The 12,789-nt window shown below is 44.7% G+C and overlaps 1 protein-coding gene across 1 annotated transcript in view; it reads left to right on the forward strand.

Moving 5' to 3' along the window:
* CLPTM1L (CLPTM1 like) overlaps positions 1-12,789 on the forward strand; it is a 232,071-nt gene that overhangs the window by 54,219 nt on the left and 165,063 nt on the right. Inside the window, exon 5 of the mRNA XM_073630688.1 lies at positions 4,305-4,450. Within this exon, the coding sequence (XP_073486789.1) occupies positions 4,305-4,450 (146 nt within the window). The remainder of the gene's footprint in view (positions 1-4,304; positions 4,451-12,789) is intronic.

Consider the following 12,789-nt stretch of genomic DNA (forward strand, 5'->3'; position numbering starts at 1 on the left):
CTCTCAGAGGATTGGGATGAGACTGATTCCTCTTAATTCCTCTTGAGGAATTAAGTGGAAAAGGGCTCTCTTCAGCTTCTCAGGATGAGAAGGTGTTAGTGCAAATTCTTGCTGGATTGGTCCGCTGCACATTCAAGTTACCCGTATCTGAGTCAGTTAAAGAACCCTCCTCTTGTTTGGGTTCACTGAAGCCTCCTCAAACTACATATGCCTTTCCTGTTCATAGTTTACTGGAAAAGCTTATTTATTCTGAGTGGGATCACCCAGATAAACATTTTTTTCCGCCTAAAAAGTTTGCAACACTTTATCCTATGGAGGAAAAATTTACAAAGGTGTGGGGTATACCGGCAATTGTTAAAAAAAATGTTTTCTCCTTGGCAGATTCAGTGGCTCAACCTGCAGTGGCAGCAATCGGAGTCTGTCAATACTTGAGAGACCATGTTAAAGGTCCTCAAAGTTTTACCTGAACAGCAAGCCCGGGGGTTTGCCAACCTACCAGCGGCTTTGTGTTTTGCTGTTGACGCAATCAGAGATTCTATCATCCAAACCTCTCGCCTTGCGCTTGGGTTGGTGCATATGCGTAGAATCTTATGGTTGAAAAATTGGTCAGCCGAATCACCATGTAAGAAGCTTCTGGCTGGATTTCCCTTTCAGGGTGCAAGGCTGTTCGGAGAGGATTTGGACAATTATGTCCAAAAGATCTCTAGTGGGAAAAACAGACTCTTACCAGTTAAGAAAAGGATTAAACGTCCCTCTTTTAAACGGGCTCTGCCCCCTGTGCCAGTAGCATCAGCTTCCAGGCAGTCGTGACGGCCTCCTCTGTCAGGCTCAAGAAATAAATCTCAGAGTTGACCCCAGGGACAAAAGAAGTCCTGGGGGCTAAAGCCTACTAGACAAGATGCTAAAGCCTCTTTATGAAGGAGTGCCCCCGCTCGCTCGGGTGGGGGGAAGACTGCTACAGTTCCCAAGGCTCTGGCAGTAGGATTTCCACATGGGTGATCTCCACATTAACTCTAGGTTACAAACTAGAGTTCCGAGAATTCCCCTCTCCTCGTTTCCTCAGATCAAATGTTCCCAGAGAAAAATAAGTCTCTTTCTTTTTAGCGTTGGAACGACTATTGTCGCAAAAAGTTATCGTGGTTGTTCCCACGGAAGAGCAGGGATTGGGGTTTTATTCAAACCTTTTCACGGTTCCAAAAACAAATGAAGATGTCAGACCCATTCTAGATCTAAAGGATCTAAACCGATTCCTAAAGATTCGGTCCTTTCACATGGAATCAATCCGATCAGTAGTCTCCATCCTACAAGGAGGAGAACTTCTGGCGTCAATAGACATCAAGAATGCGTACCTGCATGTACCTATTTTCCCTGCTCATCAAAAGTACTTGCGTTTCGAAGTAGAAAAAACGCCACTTTCAGTTTATAGCTCTGCCTTTCGTGCTAGCTACTGCTCCTCGGGTGTTTACAAAGATCTTGGCTCCTCCTCTGGCCAGATTACGGGTCCAAGGTATAGCAGTAATAGCATACCTAGAAGACCTGTTCTTGATAGACCGGTCGGTAGCCCGTCTGGCCCCGAACTTGGTCACCACAGTCAACTACCTGGAATACCTAGGTTGGATTCTCAATTTAGAGAAGTCTTCTTCAAAACCAGTAAGAAGACTTAGAGTATTTGGGCCTGGTCATAGATACAAGCCAGAAGAAGGTATTTTTACCCCAGGCAAAGATCAGTGCCATAAAAGAACTGATTCAGGTAGTCAGGGCAAAGAAGGGTCTCTCTATATTCGCCTTTGTATGAGGCTGCTGGGAAAGATGGTGAAAGAAAGAAGCAGTTCCCTATGCTCAGTTTCATTCGAGACTGCTGCAACACAGTATCCTGTCTGCCTGGAACAAGAAGGTGCTGGCGTTAGATTTTCCGATGCGTGTGTCTCCTACAGTGCGTCAGAGCCTCAGTTGTTGGTTAATACCCGAAAATCTGCAAAAAGGAAAATCCTTTTTACCGGTTACCTGGACAGTGGTAACAACGGATGCCAGTCTTTCGGGTTGGGGAGCAGTTCTGGAACAGTCAGCTGTCCAAGGGAGATGGTCCAAAACCGATAGGACCTTACCCATCAACGTTCTGGAGATCCGTGCGGCGTATCTAGCCCTAAAGGCCTGGACACTCAGGCTTACAAGGTTGCCCTGTCAGGATCCAGTCCGACAATGCCACAGCGGTGGCTTATATCAATCACCAAGGAGGCACCAGGAGTCGTGCAGCTCAGGGAGAAGTGAACCAGATTTTTAATCTTGGCAGAAAAGCATGTGCTGGGCACATCGGCAATTTTCATTCTGGGGATAGAGAACTGGCAGGCGGACTACTTGAGTCGCCGGCAGTTAGTCCCAGGGGAATGGTTTCTTCACCCCGATGTCTTCTTGGCCATATGCCAAAGATGGGGGGGTTCCGGATGTAGATCTCTTTGCATCCAGATTCAACAACAAGATCGACAAGTTTGTGGCAAGAACAAAGGATCCTCTTGCATGCGGGACATATGCGTTGGTGACTCCGTGGCATCGGTTCTCACTGATTTATGCATTCCCTCCTGTTCTGCTACTGCCACGACTTCTTCGCAGGATCAGGCAGGAAAAGAAGTCGGTACTTCTGGTGGCCCCAGCTTGGCCCAGAAGAGCTTGGTATGCAGAAATAGTAAAAATGACAGTACGTTCCCCGTGGACCCTACCATCATGTCCAGACCTGTTATTCCAAGGTCCAGTGTTCCATCCTGCCTTACAAACGCTAAATTTGATGGTTTGGCTATTGAAACCCACGTTCTGAAGAGTGGTGGGCTTTCAGGTCCTGTAAACTCTACCTTGATCAATCTTGACTTTCTACAAATGGGATTAGAAATAAAGCTGGCCTTGAGTACCATCAAGGCCCAGGTCTCGGCCTTGTCACTATTATTTCAACGGCCACTTGCGTCGCATTCTTTGGTCCGAAGCTTTATGCAGGGGGGACGCGTCTTAATCCTCCGGTTAAGGCATCCCTAAACCCCTGGGACTTGAATTCGGTTCTGTCAGTTTTACAGAAACAGCCTTTTGAACCAATACGTCAAATTCCCTTGGTCCTGTTGACAATGAAGTACATTTTTCTGGTAGCCATTTCTTCTGCTAGAAGAGTATCAGAATTGGCAGCTCTTTCCTGTAAAGAGCCTTATTTAATCATGCACAAGGATAGAGTGGTATTGCGCCCTCATCCTAGCTTTCTACCGAAGGTGGTTTCAGATCTTCATCTCAACCAAGATATTGTTCTGCCTTCCTTTTTTCCAGATCCCTGTTCTACGGAAGAAAGATCACTACATTCTTTGGATGTAGTGAGAGCAGTTAAAGCCTATCTGGAAGCAACTGCTCAAATTCGCAAAACGGATGTTTTGTTTGTATTGCCAGAAGGTCCTAATAGAGGACAGGCAGCATCGAAATCTACCATTTCGAAATGGATTCGGCAAGTGATTGTTCAAGCTTATGGTTTGAAACCAAAAATTACACCTTTTCAAATCAAGGCGCACTCCACAAGGGCTGTTAGTGCTTCGTGGGCAGTGCATCACCAAGCCTCTATGGCTCAAATCTGTAAGGCCGCAACCTGGTCTTCAGTCCATACATTCACCAGATTTTATCAGGTGGATGTAAGAAGGCACAAGGATATCGCCTTTGGGCGTAGTGTGCCGCAGGCAGCAGTACGAGGTTCTCAGGTCTGATTACACCCTACTTTGTTGTGGTTCCCCTCCCCTCAGATAGCATTGCTCTGGGATATCCCATCAGTAATTACTGAGGCTCTGTGTCCCGGGATGTACGAGAAAGAAAATAGGATTTTTATAACAGCTTACCTGTAAAATCCTTTTCTTTTGAGGTACATCACGGGACACAGAGGTCCTACCCCTCTTCTAATACAGTTATATTGCTTTTCTACAAAACTGAGGTATTCCCAGTAATGGGAGGGATTATATAGGGGGTTGAACTTCCTGTCTAGGGTGTGCCAGTGTCCAATCACCTAGTGATACCCTATATAACCCATCAGTAATTACTGAGGCTCTGTGTCCCGTGATGTACCTCAAAAGAAAAGGATTTTACAGGTAAGCTGTTATAAAAATCCTATTATTTGCAAGTCAATTAGCCTCTAGTGGGAAAACAATATATGTATTACTTTGCTATCTTAAGTAATGACAGTTATCCCTGAATAAACTAATGTAAAAATGCTTTGATCCGTAAGGGGTATACAGGCGTGAGAGCTGAAGTGGTTAATTACCCTCTATTTATTGGTATTTATTTATTTTTAGCAAATCGATACTGGTAAAAAAGAAAATAATGCACTGGATGAACCTGTCTCACACTGGAGGTCTCGGCTAACACTGAATGTTATGGTGGAAGACTTTATTTTTGATGGTTCGTCTCTACCGGCTGATGTTCACAGATACATGAAAATGTAAGTATCCATGATTTGTAAGTAATTATTTAATTTAAATATTGCCCTGAAAAAACAGACCAATTTCACATTGCTGAGTAATATCAGAAATAAATGAAAAGTGATGTTTAGATAATGTGCAGTGGTACTCAAATAATATATGGTGCTATAAAAATTAGGGATGCACCGAATGGGTTTTTTTGGGGCCGAAACCGATACCGAAAAGAAATCTTCCTTGATCCCGAAAACCGATACCAAAACAGCACCGAAACCGAAATAGGCTTTTTTTTATATATTACCTAAAAAAATTATTGGATATACAAAATTGTGTTACATTCGTATTCGTTATATTATTTATATTCAACTTAATCATTAATTTTATGAAGAAATGTATAATTTTTATGAATATGTATAAGTAAGTAGTACTTTAAAGAACAACTCTTTCAACTAACCATAACAGAAATATGGCAGAAGGCCGTTATTCTGTTTCACAGTTTCTGTAAATATAACATAGTAAAGTGCTATGCTATAATAACATTTTTATTTTATTATTTTCTTTCAACTTAAATGAGAACTAGTAGTTTTTTTTTCCCCCAAGTTCTCTCCCTAAGGTGTCAGTGGCTGGATGTGCAATATAAAAGACAAGTGTATGTATGTATATATGTAGCTGCGCCTTAGATACATACTAGTCATACAGTAGACCGCACTGTGTTCCGGCCCCGGGTATGGGCGGAGACATCCTGGAAGTGGAACACAGACTAGTCTACAGCAGCGGTGCTCAGCCAATCACAGCAAGCAATGTAGACTAGTCTGTGTTTATGGAAGTCACCGCCCATACCCGGAACACAGTGCGGTATAGCACTGTAGTATGTAGACAGCCACAGATACAGAACATACAGTTTTGCATTTGCACATGCAGCGGGCTGACAGCTTAGGGAGAGACATAGTTTGGCCCAACAGCAACAAACTATGGTACAGTAGTTCAAAAGCTGGAGTTCTCTCTTAAATTGAAGTGCAAAAAACTGTAGAAGAACTACAATGAACAACCAGCAAATGGCACAACTAGACAATTGGAACATACTAGGTAGTCAATCATACTATGTTGTATGTTCCAATTGTCCAATAGCACAGTCCAATACCAATTCATTTACTATGTTCAACATGGTAAATTGGTCTATGCTATGGATTTTTAAATCTATTTCAGTAAAAGTGGCAGATTTCACTTTAAGAACAAAAGCTGTTCAGCTTTCTCAAAGGAGAGAGGGTTTCTCTTTTCATCAAGAATATGAGATGCTAGACTGAATAGTTTCTCACTCTTTGTACTGGTGCTTGGGGCAGATAAATATCTGCGTGCAATCTGTGCAAGCAAGGGAAAACGTTCTTAGTTGATGCGCCAGTACTTAAGGGGATTGTCGCTTCTGGCAATAGGCTGTTCAGCTAAATAAATGTCCAGCTGTTGGGTAGCTGCACTTGTTGTGGCACCGCTATGGATTGGGGTGCATTTGTGTAAAATTTCTTCAAACATATCAGATATGGAGGGAGTGTGTTCCTCTTCACTTGTTTGCGACCGTTTCTCACGTTCCTCTGTGCGACACCTCAAAACTCCTTCACTAGATGCTTCCACCACCTCCATTTGTGCCAGTATCATTTCCCGTGCACGCAGCTTTTTCTCCACATTAAAGTAATGCTCTTTAAATCGAGGATCTAGAACTGTTGCAATGCAGTACAGAGGGTTGGACTCGGTGTCTTGAAACCGGTTGGTAACGGCCTCCTGTAGAGTGGTTTTAGCCGTTTTTACATCATGGTCTGTTTCTACCTCTTTTCCAAGCAGACGCTTCAGTGCAGCAATCAAGGGGATAACTTCAGCAATGGAAGCATTAGCTGAGCTTATTTCCTTTGTTAACTGTTCAAATGGTGATAGAAGAGACAAACTATTTTCAACTAACGTCCACTGATGTGCACTCAGTGTTGCTGGCAGCTCGTAATCTGCAATGTATGCAGCTAAAACACGCTTTTGTTCAAAAAGACTTTGTAGCATATAGTAGGTACTGTCCCAATCAGTGTCTACATCTTGCTGCAGTCGTTTCGGTGCCATTCCAAACTGCATCTGCAAAGCTTGTAATCTGGAATAAGCAAGCAGAGAATGCTTAAAGTGACCCACAATATTTCTTCCTTTTGATACGATATCAGATATGGTGCGCTGACTCAGCAATCCTTCATTCACAGCCAGTTGTAGTGTGTGTGCCATGCACAGTATGCTTTGAAGTTCACTGTCCTCCATTGCCTTTGCCATGTTCCGCGCATTATCTCGGACAATCAAATGCACTTTAGACTTCTCAATGTGCCAAGTGTCAAGCATGGTTTTTAAAGCATCAGATATTGCTGCTGCAGTATGTGATCCAACAAACTCACGTGCGTTAAGTAGGATGGTTTGCAATTGAAATTTGTCTTCTAGCCACTGCGCTGTCAGGGTGAGCATGCTTATTGGACTGACATCTGAACTCCAAATGTCGGTAGTAATACTGATTGCTATGATGTCAGTAGTCATGAGCTCCTGAACGTGTTTTCTGACACTGCTAAACAATTTATGTAGACTGGTATCTGCAAAGTAGCGTCTGCTTGGTAGTGAGTAACGTGGCTCAATATGTTGCATGAGCCTACGGAATCCAATGTCCTCCACAACAGAGAATGGCTGGTCATCTAATGCAATAAATTCCATAATTTTAGCTGTAATGGCATGAGCTTTGGGACTGTCACATATTTTTTAACCTTTTCAAACACTGTGGCCACAGATGGTGTTAAGCCTGAGGCACTTTTTGAAAGTGGCGCTGTTTTCTTGTAATCAGAATGCTGAATTGGATGACGTGTTTTCAGGTGGTGTATCAAACCTGAAAAATTCTTTGGCACTGTACCCCCGCTTGAAATTTCTGTTGAGCAAAGAGTACAGATTGCATATTTGGGGTCTTTATCAGAAACTTTAAAATATTTCCACACTGCAGACATGGTCCACCTTTGCTGGTAACGTAGAATAATATAGACTGATTTATAGTGGGAGTGAAATCTGACGGGGGGGTTGGGGTTGGGGGTAAAAAAAAGGCTGAAATCAATTTAAAAGCTAAACCCCAGGAGGCAGCTTTAAAGAATAAAATAAAAACTAACCAATCCGTCTTCCTTTTTATTTTATTTTTTTATGGTGCTGCTCTTGGCATGCAAGGTAGTTACTGTATGTCTGCACTGCAGTACACCTGACTTATACCAAAAAAATATAATTGAACTGAATAAATTTGATTTGAAATGGAATGGATTGCTTGCAATGCAAATTGCAATTGCATGCTTTGTCTCAGCATAGTATTATAAGTTATACGACACTGACATGACAGCAAGCACATGAATTTTTAAACATGACAGTACGCAATAAATATAATTATTAATTATATATGAAATATAATATATTAATAATTATATTTATTGCATACTGTCATGTTTAAAAAATTCATGCGCTTGCTGTCATGTCAGTACTGTATAACTTATACTACGCTGTCAAAGTGACACATTCAATAACAGCAAGCACATGAATTTTATACTGTATACTACAGAATAGCTCAAAAAAATAGCTTGCGATTTGCAATCCATTACATAACATTCCATTTCAAATCATATTTAATCACTCAGTCAGTTCAATTATATAATTTTTTTTGCTACAAGTCAGATCAGATGTACTGCAGTGCAGACACACGGTCATTATAAATAGTCAGTACTAGTACTATAATAAAATAATCAAGAAATAATATTACTAGTTTGTTTCTGTCAGTTTAAGAAGGCAAAAGCAGCAATGCTCACCGGCGAATAGTACTGGTAGCCATCCAGGAGGGACAGTGCCCACTCTTTTATACTTGAGTATGCTATGTGCAGCCCTCTATGAAGCCGTCTCTCGCTTCACAGTACCGTCTCTCGCTTCACAGTACCGTCTCTCGCTTCACAGTACCGTCTCTCGCTTCACAGTACCGTCTCTCGCTTCACAGTACCGTCTCTCGCTTCACAGTACCGTCTCTCGCTTCACAGTACCGTCTCTCGCTTCACAGTACCGTCTCTCGCTTCACAGTACCGTCTCTCGCTTCACAGTACCGTCTCTCGCTTCACAGCAACGTCTCACAAGCACGAGGAGCGTCCGTGGGGAAGGTGTCAGCGTCTCAGCAGGGAACGTGCTTACGAGTGCGGCGTCTTAACCGCGAGGAACGTGCACGCCGCCCCAACACAACGAGTGACGTCACCCACTGGTTCTGCCGCCTCTACTGCGCATGCACAATTTTCAGGGCCAGTATCGGCAAGAATTCTCTTTCGGCTTTTTGCCGAAAGGGCCTTTTTCGGCCGATATGTTTCGGTGGCTGAAATTTTGGTGCATCCCTAATAAAAATGCTGTGATTATTCCTGAAATACTTATGTGGATAAAACCATAAATACATTTTAAATTGGTACGTAATAATAATTTGTGAAATTCCTTCTTCCCAAAATAATTTGTTCTTATAAATGTCAGTGTATGTAAACATCCACCCACTGGTGTATTTTGGTTTTGTGCTGCCCTAGGGAAGAATAAAATCGAGCACCCCCCATCTTAATTTGCCCCACTCCTTCCTGTTTAAGATCCACCCCTTCATCTGTAAACCCCACCCCTCTTTTTTTAGGCTCCACCTCCATCTGCAGCCTCTATCTTGGGTGACGCCAATAACTGACCACTTTTTTAAAGAAAATGATCAAATGGAAAACAAAAAAGGAAATCGTTAAATATGTGCTCTTTCTTTGCAAAAGTAAAGTCCAAGATATTACAAGGCCCTTCAAAAATTGCCCTTCAAAAAGGAGAAGACACCCTCTTTAAACAACCCCCAGCCATCTATGCCAAAGAGGGAGGTGCCCCTGATAGAAAGCCAGATGGCCCGTGGAGGCTCTGCTTCGAGTCTGCCTACCTGTCCATGAGTCCAAGCATGCTGAGTGTTTGTGGGGAGCCAGCTGCTGGCAGTAGTCCTGATATCTGCCCCTCTTACAGGACACAAAATGGGGCTCCAGGTCATCATCCTTGTTGTCCATCTTGTGCAGCTGTCCCCGAAGGGGGGTACCTGTGCTTGGTCGGCAGCAGGGAAGGAGAAGCAACAGCGGTGGCTGCAGGGGGGGGCATGGGGGACGGTGCACCTCGGCATGGGCAGTGAAGCGTAGCGGGCCTGGTGCAGGTATCTGTTCTCCACGGAACTGCAGTGTACAGTTCTGATTCCCTCCTCCTGCTGACAGCAGCCCCGGGGGTAGACTTTTCCCATCTAGGTGCACCAACTCCTTGGCTGGGGGTGGAGCGCGGGCACACGGCAAAAGCTCCAGCGGCTCCTCCAGTCTGGGTTCCAGGAGCTTGGTGCCTGTCTGGAATCGGAGCAGCTGGTGATGCATCTCATCCTCTCCTTCCTCTGGGATCTGTAGGGGGCAGAGCTGCCGCCTAAAAAATGCAGCCCACTGCATTTTTCCTTGTTTGCCTCACGGCAGATACACTCCTGCATGCAATACACAGGGAACTATAGACAGGTTCTCACCTTTTTTTTAGTATGAGCCTTAAGAGTATAAAAGATCCAACTACACTTGTTCCCTTTATCAGCTGCGATCAGCTATAGTGCAGGTTACAGGCGCTTCCCTCTCAACTGGTCAGGTCCAGAATGATACATGCAGCCATAAAATCGCATAGAAAGGACAGTAGGTAGTGTTCTCTGTATAAAAACTATTAATCCCTTTATGTTAAAACCGCATTTACAAAATGAAAATGGCTAGAGGCAGAAACGACTAACATCGAGCAGGATGTCTCTTGTGGCTCACCGCTTCCAGCTGGGTCAGACTGACAGCTCAAACAAACTTGTGCATCGGGCTGTTAAGTGGGACACACCATCTATTCTGCTAGCTGAATTCCTCGTGTCACTCCTTCCTACGGGTTACGTCAATGACTTCATCAAGGGGCTTGTCGGTTGGACCATTATGTAGTGGTAACAATAAACTGGAAGATAATGATACTATTAACAGACAAGCAAATGGGTTGCCAGATTTACAAAAAAGGGTGTTGAATGGAGAAAGGGAGGAGGATGTAGCTGAGATGGACTGAAATTCATGGAAACGCTGGATTAAATATGTCGCCATAGGAGAGTGGACAGAGTCCGATTGTTTAGTTACGGTGGATATTGCTGGGACAAGGTGTTTCAGTACATTAGTACATCCTTTCATTTCATTTTTTTGCTATTCTTTTTGTTTTGTATGTAGTGCTCTCATGTGCTAGTCTCTGCTGCCTAGCCATGATGGTGGATATTGCTCAAGTAACATAATGTTTTTAGAGTTTGATTTTACCTATTCTGAAAAGTTAGTCACTATAGTAGAGAAGTGACAGGGTAAGATGTATACAGTAAGCTATGGTTTATGGATGAGGATATGAAGAGGACTGTAGCTTACCCTATTACTTTTACAGTTTGTTCATTCATTTTGTACGTATAGCCTAAACCCAGGTTGTTTAAGTTCCCTCTTTAACAAACCCCTTCTACTTAACCACTTGCCGACCGCCTAACGTAGATATACGTCGGCAGAGTGGCACGGGCAGGCAGAATCACGTATATATACGTGATCTGCCTCCCGCGGGCGGGGGGTCCAATCGGACCCCCCCCCGGTGCCAGCGGCGGTCGGCATCTGACTGGGAGAGTCGGGAGGCGAGGGGGAGACCATCCGATCGTGGCCCCCCCCTCGCGATCGCTCCCAGCCAATGGGAATCCTCCTCTGCCTGTGTGTAGTTTCACACAGGCAGAGGATGTGATGTCATCTCTCCTCGGTCTGGCAGTTTCCGTCCAGCGCCGAGGAGAGAAGACATGTAAGTGCACACAACACAAACACACACAGTAGAACATGCCAGGCATACCTTACACCCCCGATCCCCCCCCGATCGCCCCCCGATCCCCCCCCCTGTCACAAACTGACATTAGCAGTATTTTTTTTTTTTTTTTTTTTTTTTTTCTGATTACTGCATAGTGTCAGTTTGTGACAGTTACAGTGTTAGGGCAGTGAGTGTTAGGCCCCCTTTAGGTCTAGGATACCCCCCTAACCCCCCCTAATAAAGTTTTAACCCCTTGATCACCCCCTGTCACCAGTGTCACTAAGCGATCATTTTTCTGATCGCTGTATTAGTGTCGCTGGTGACGCTAGTTAGTGAGGTAAATATTTAGGTTTGCCGTCAGCGTTTTATAGCGACAGGGACCCCCATATACTACCTAATAAATGTTTTAACCCCTTGATTGCCCCCTAGTTAACCCTTTCACCACTGATCACCGTATAACTGTTACGGGTGACGCTGGTTAGTTCGTTTATTTTTTATAGTGTCAGGGCACCCGCCGTTTATTACCGAATAAAAGTTTAGCCCCCTGATCGCCCGGCGGTGATATGCGTCGCCCCAGGCAGCGTCAGATTAGCGCCAGTACCGCTAACACCCACGCACGCAGCATACGCCTCCCTTAGTGGTATAGTATCTGTACGGATCAATATCTGATCCGATCAGATCTATACTAGCGTCCCCAGCAGTTTAGGGTTCCCAAAAACGCAGTGTTAGCGGGATCAGCCCAGATACCTGCTAGCACCTGCGTTTTGCCCCTCCGCCCGGCCCAGCCCAGCCCACCCAAGTGCAGTATCGATCGATCACTGTCACTTACAAAACACTAAACGCATAACTGCAGCGTTCGCAGAGTCAGGCCTGATCCCTGCGATCGCTAACAGTTTTTTTGGTAGCGTTTTGGTGAACTGGCAAGCACCAGCCCCAAGCAGTGTCAGGTTAGCGCCAGTACCGCTAACACCCACGCACGCAGCATACGCCTCCCTTAGTGGTATAGTATCTGATCGGATCAATATCTGATCCGATCAGATCTATACTAGCGTCCCCAGCAGTTTAGGGTTCCCACAAACGCAGTGTTAGCGGGATCAGCCCAGATACCTGCTAGCACCTGCGTTTTGCCCCTCCGCCCGGCCCAGCCCAGCCCACCCAAGTGCAGTATCGATCGATCACTGACACTTACAAAACACTAAACGCATAACTGCAGCGTTCGCAGAGTCAGGCCTGATCCCTGCGATCGCTAACAGTTTTTTTGGTAGCGTTTTGGTGAACTGGCAAGCACCAGCGGCCTAGTACACCCCGGTCGTAGTCAAACCAGCACTGCAGTAACACTTGGTGACGTGGCGAGTCCCATAAGTGCAGTTCAAGCTGGTGAGGTGGCAAGCACAAGTAGTGTCCCGCTGCCACCAAGAAGACAAACACAGGCCCGTCGTGCCCATAATGCCCTTCCTGCTGCATTCGCCAATCCTAATTG

This window comes from Aquarana catesbeiana, linkage group LG05 (assembly GCF_042186555.1).
Source record: "Aquarana catesbeiana isolate 2022-GZ linkage group LG05, ASM4218655v1, whole genome shotgun sequence".
In the NCBI taxonomy this organism is placed as follows: Eukaryota; Metazoa; Chordata; class Amphibia; order Anura; family Ranidae; genus Aquarana; species Aquarana catesbeiana.